We start from the raw sequence: 4850 nt of genomic DNA on the forward strand, positions 1-4850 counted from the left end.
ATTGTAAATTTTGTAGTTTTTGAACAACAACAAAGAAATTACACATTATTTTTTGTATTATTTTAATTAATGAATCGTATATATTTTAATATAGCTTAAATATCGAAATTAATATTTCTTTTTTGTAAATGTAAATTCAAAAAAAATATAAAAACAAAGACCATGTTTATTAGTGTTGAACAGAAAAAAAGTCGCTCACTAAACTGAGCAACTGAACATGTTCAGTTTCAACTGCACAACTGTGAATGAATAGTGAACAAGTGAGCAAGTGAACAAAATGAGTGAAAAAAGAACAAGTTAGCCAACACTAACACGTTTACAGAACATCCAATCCGGGCAGTGGGAAAGTCTTTGTAAAGGCAATGATACGTTGATGAATATCATTGACTTTGTTCTTGATCTTCTCGTTGTCATTGAAAACCTTGTGATAATCGGCCAATTTGGGGCCAGCGGCTGCTTTGGCTGCCTCCGCACCAGCTTTGAGGGCCTCATCAATGAAGGAGACAACCTGTTCGATGTCCTTTTCATTAAGACCACGTGTGGTCAGAGCAGGTGTACCCAGACGAATGCCCGATGGATTCAGGGCGGACTTATCGCCCGGTACGGTGTTCTTATTGCAGGCAATGCCCACCAATTCCAGAATATATTCAGCCTTGGCACCGGTTAGACCCGCGGTGCGAACATCCACCAACACGAGATGGACATCAGTGCCACCGGTGGCCACTACATAACCCTTCTCGATAAGACCCTTGCACAGGACCTTGGCATTCTTGATGACACGGGTCTGATATTCCTTGAACTCGGGCGATTTGGCCTGCTTGAAGGCCGTAGCAATGCCAGCGATGGCGTTATTATGCGGTCCACCTTGCAGGGCAGGGAATACAGCCTGATTGATGCGCTCCTCCAGATCGTAGAGCACTTTGTCGCCATTCGGTTTGGTGCTGCGCACTCCCTTGCGGAAGAAGATGACACCGGCGCGGGGGCCACGCAAAGTCTTGTGGGTTGTGGTGCTCACAATGTCGGCATACTCAAACGGTGAGGGGATCAGACCAGCTGCCACCAAACCAGCCACATGAGCCATATCGGCCATCAGATAGGCACCAACATCATCGCAAATCTCACGGAAACGCTTATAATCGAGCAGACGCGAATAGCACGAAATGCCAGCAATTATAACCTGGGGACGGAATGTTTTGGCTGCTTCGGCCAATTTGTCATAGTCAATGATTCCGGTTGTGGGATTCACTTTGTATGGCATGCTCTCAAAGAATATCGACGTGGCCGATATCTTTTTGGTGGGCGTGAAAAAGCCGTGTGTCAAATGACCGCCATCGGGCAAATCGAGACCCATAATACGATCATGGGGACGACAGACGCCTGTGTAGACAGCCAAATTGGCCGGTGAACCGGAATATGGTTGTACATTAACGCCCCATTTATCTGCATCCAAATTGAACAGCTCACGTCCACGAGCTTGGGCCAGCAATTCCACCATATCGATGTACTCATTGCCACCATAATACCTAAAAGAAGGAAACACCAAGAGACGATTACGAAAAAGTGTCAAGTGGAAGGGAAAAGACTTCTCACCTTTTGCCAGGATAGCCCTCGGAATACTTGTTGGTCAGACAAGAGCTCAAACAATCCAATACAGCCACTGAGGTATAGTTCTCACTGGCAATCATCTCGAGACCTTCACGTTGGCGTTCCTTCTCCTTCTTAATGATCGCCGCCAATTCGGGATCACTTGTCTCCAGGTTAGTTTGTAATAATTGTTGATCCGTCATTTTCTTTAGAAATAGAAATCAAACAAAGTTGATGATGATTGGTAATATAATAATGATGATGCGTTCGGGCCAACGCACGCTGCTTCTATGAATTGCAATTCGAATTGATTGCCAACTGGTCAACTGGGCTGCAGTTCATCACACACACACACCCACACACACACACACACAGAATTGTGTAAACATATTTGCGTATATTTATATTTTTGTGTTCATCAGTAGCAACAACAAGTTCAACGGGTTCAAATTGTATTGGAAAAATTCTATTCTGATAAGAACATGGCTGATGGCGTATATATATAGAAGGATCGGACTATCGCCAACCGGAGATTACCCACGATCGAAGTATGTATATAGCCAGATTAGCAGCTCTATGGCTTGCTGCTGCTTGCCAAGATGATTAGATTAATTTCCAGGCCCATTTCTCAATTCTCGCTTAATAGACAAAACACGACGAGTGCTAATATTTTTGTATTTACTTGTTTTCGAACAGACCCCCCTGGGTTGGCATCTATTTACGTCAAATCTTATCAGCCTAAGGTCAGAAGATCATTGTCAAAATGAAAGCAATCACAACGATTAGAGTTCATAGCATAGAAAGATAAAGTTGGAGGGGAAAAGTTGCATCAGACGATGATGATGATGAATTTTGGGGGACTTCAGATATTCTAGAACATTACCTTGGGGGGGGGCTTCTAATTTAGATCTCTAGTGACAAAGATTTGATATCGAATAGACACGATCAATCAACTCAAACTAAAATTAGCAATCACCAAGTGCATGTTTATCGAAATGAAGCCTGCTAATGGAAGCTACGTGATCTAAAATAAATAAACAATGATCTTTAGTTTAAGTTCTTAAGTTTTGCATGTATCAAGTGCATATGGCATGGACGCATCGAGGGGAGTGGGTAACCCAAAGGGTCTGTACTTCTTTCGATTTTCTTGTCGTTCTTTCCACACTTAATCAGTGGTTCAGACTACAAAATCTTTATTTTTCTTATGAGATTCTTACCCCCCTAAACTATTTTTTAGTTACGTCCATGGCTTATATTTATGTAGAATAGAAAAAAAATCATAATTAGCTGGCAATGACAAATCACGAAACCTTCCTACGCCCATCAAATGGCCGAAATTCGAGTAGGTTTTGAAAAACCAAAAACTAGTTTAAGGCTAGACAAACACAAATCGCCTACAAATCACCTGTACGTACATACGTATGTAGATACCCTACAAGCTACGAGCCCACATAACGATAATACGATTCAATTTGACCCTACGGTGGATCTAAATGTTGATTTTAAGTGCCTAAGAAACGACTTGGACATTCCAAACTTTAGTAGTTTTAGGGGGTTTCCACCATTTGCTTTCCCCCTTTAAGGATCCGCCCCTGGCCATAATTAACTAAATGAAGAACGTGAAAAACACATGGCTCAAGCAAGAATAACAACAACAAAAAAAACAAAGCATACACAAGAAAATTCACAATGGAGTTCAAGGCCAAGAAGACCACGTTGCCGGCTCTGCACACACACACACACACACACACGCTTAAATTACTTCCTACACACACATAAACACAAACACGCTTAAGCCACTTAACAGAAATTTAAACTTTAAATGAAAATAAATTAAGTATTTCTTCTTTTTTTTTGTGAATTTTCCTTTTCTTTTCTTTTTATTGTACTTTTCACTTACCGATCGCGAATTTGTTTCTGCTGAATTATCGCCCTTAACGCTCGAATATCGTCTGATCGTGTACGGTAAGGCAGAGCGTAAAAACTTCTTTGCCGGCGACGGTGATGATTTTGTTGTTGTTGTTGTCGACGATGTTGTCGTCGTTAAAGCTCGCATTAGCTGTGGGCAGTTAGAAAAGCTTAACTGCTGGAGCTTCCGCGGCAAGAGTGAACAAGCGTATTGCATTTTCTAGCAAAAACATAAAAACACACTGTTTAAATTGTACTTCAGTTTGGAAGCGACTTGGAGGAATGGTATCTTTCCCGTTCAAATCTCTACTAGACCAAAAATAAAACACAAATAAAAAAATGTCATCGGCTCCCCTGGCGATCGTTGAAGTTGTACGCCGGCGATGCCTCAGCCGTTTATATTAATAATGATAACCTTCGACCTATCGATGCTGATAAGAAGGATGTCTCGCATCTCAGTTTCTTCTTTTTATGTACTTGTCTCTCTCTCTCTGTTTGTGTATTTTAGCGTATTACCGGCTGCCGCTTATGACATGCCTATGTAATCAGCTGTTTGAGAGCTTTTCAAGATTTTCACTGATGTGTTCGCCAAGAGATGGCTCGGCTGTTTAAATAATGTGGCCGTTATTCTTAATATCACAGTGCAGTTTCTTTTGAAGTTTCACATTTTGAACTTAGTTCCCAGTCGCTAAATTTGTGGCGTTTGTAGCTAAATTATTTAGCATTTTATTTGCGAAACGGTATTTTTCTTTTTATTTAAAATATAAACACAATCAGCTGTTCTGAGAATGCAAAATCGATATACAGTATTTACAAGTTAACGCATTTCTATCGATAGCACGTCGATATTAATCGAAAGTTGCAGCGACTTGCAAGTGGCAGATGAATCGATTATTATTTCAAACGTTTTTTTCAGTGTTGTTTCGGGTTTCTAGATAAGCGGTCGTGGTGCTTGCTTCTGTCGATTGACGATTATTTCGTTTTTGGTTTTTTTTTGAAATCCAAAAAGTTTTTGAAATTAAATTCAACTTGAGAAATGATTTAGACTAGAGTCGGGTATCAGGTGACTAAAGTTATTTGTCAACCGTTAAGCCGGTCGGTTGGGCAAAACGAAACACACAAACCAATGACAGTAAGAATGTTTTTACCGTTAGTAATTTCGTATCGTCTTCAGTCCCCACAAAATACGCGCGCTTTGCGAAAAAGCAACAACAAAAACGTTACAATTTTTGTTCACATTTATTAATTTTTTTTGTGTTTTGTGTTTATTTTTTTGTTGGTTTTTCCCCCCCTCTACTTCACGTAAGCACTAATGAAGAAAGAAATACAACAACAGCAATAAAAAAACAAAAAATATG

General features: G+C 40.4%; 1 protein-coding gene across 1 annotated transcript; it reads right to left on the reverse strand.

Moving 5' to 3' along the window:
- Positions 1-146: 146 nt before the first annotated feature.
- Positions 147-3776, reverse strand: LOC6641349 (serine hydroxymethyltransferase). Its single transcript, XM_002064337.3, has 3 exons — positions 3485-3776; positions 1591-1790; positions 147-1523 (listed from the first exon to the last, which is right to left on the reverse strand). Exons 1-3 carry the CDS (start codon positions 3707-3709, stop codon positions 317-319), a joined length of 1632 nt encoding a protein of 543 aa, XP_002064373.2. The 5' UTR covers positions 3710-3776; the 3' UTR covers positions 147-316.
- Positions 3777-4850: the final 1074 nt, after the last annotated feature.

This window comes from Drosophila willistoni (assembly GCF_018902025.1).
Source record: "Drosophila willistoni isolate 14030-0811.24 chromosome XL unlocalized genomic scaffold, UCI_dwil_1.1 Seg141, whole genome shotgun sequence".
Lineage (NCBI taxonomy): Eukaryota > Metazoa > Arthropoda > Insecta > Diptera > Drosophilidae > Drosophila > Drosophila willistoni.

Bases quoted from the DNA above. Each gene is read 5' to 3' on its own strand.
- LOC6641349 (XM_002064337.3), bottom strand. From the start codon at position 3,709: ATGCAATACGCTTGTTCACTCTTGCCGCGGAAGCTCCAGCAGTTAAGC. The intron at 1,791-3,484 runs GTAAGTGAAAAG...CTATTTCTAAAG, and splicing joins CAGAAACAAATTCGCGATCG to AAAATGACGGATCAACAATT. The intron at 1,524-1,590 runs GTGAGAAGTCTT...TCCTTCTTTTAG, and splicing joins GAGGGCTATCCTGGCAAAAG to GTATTATGGTGGCAATGAGT.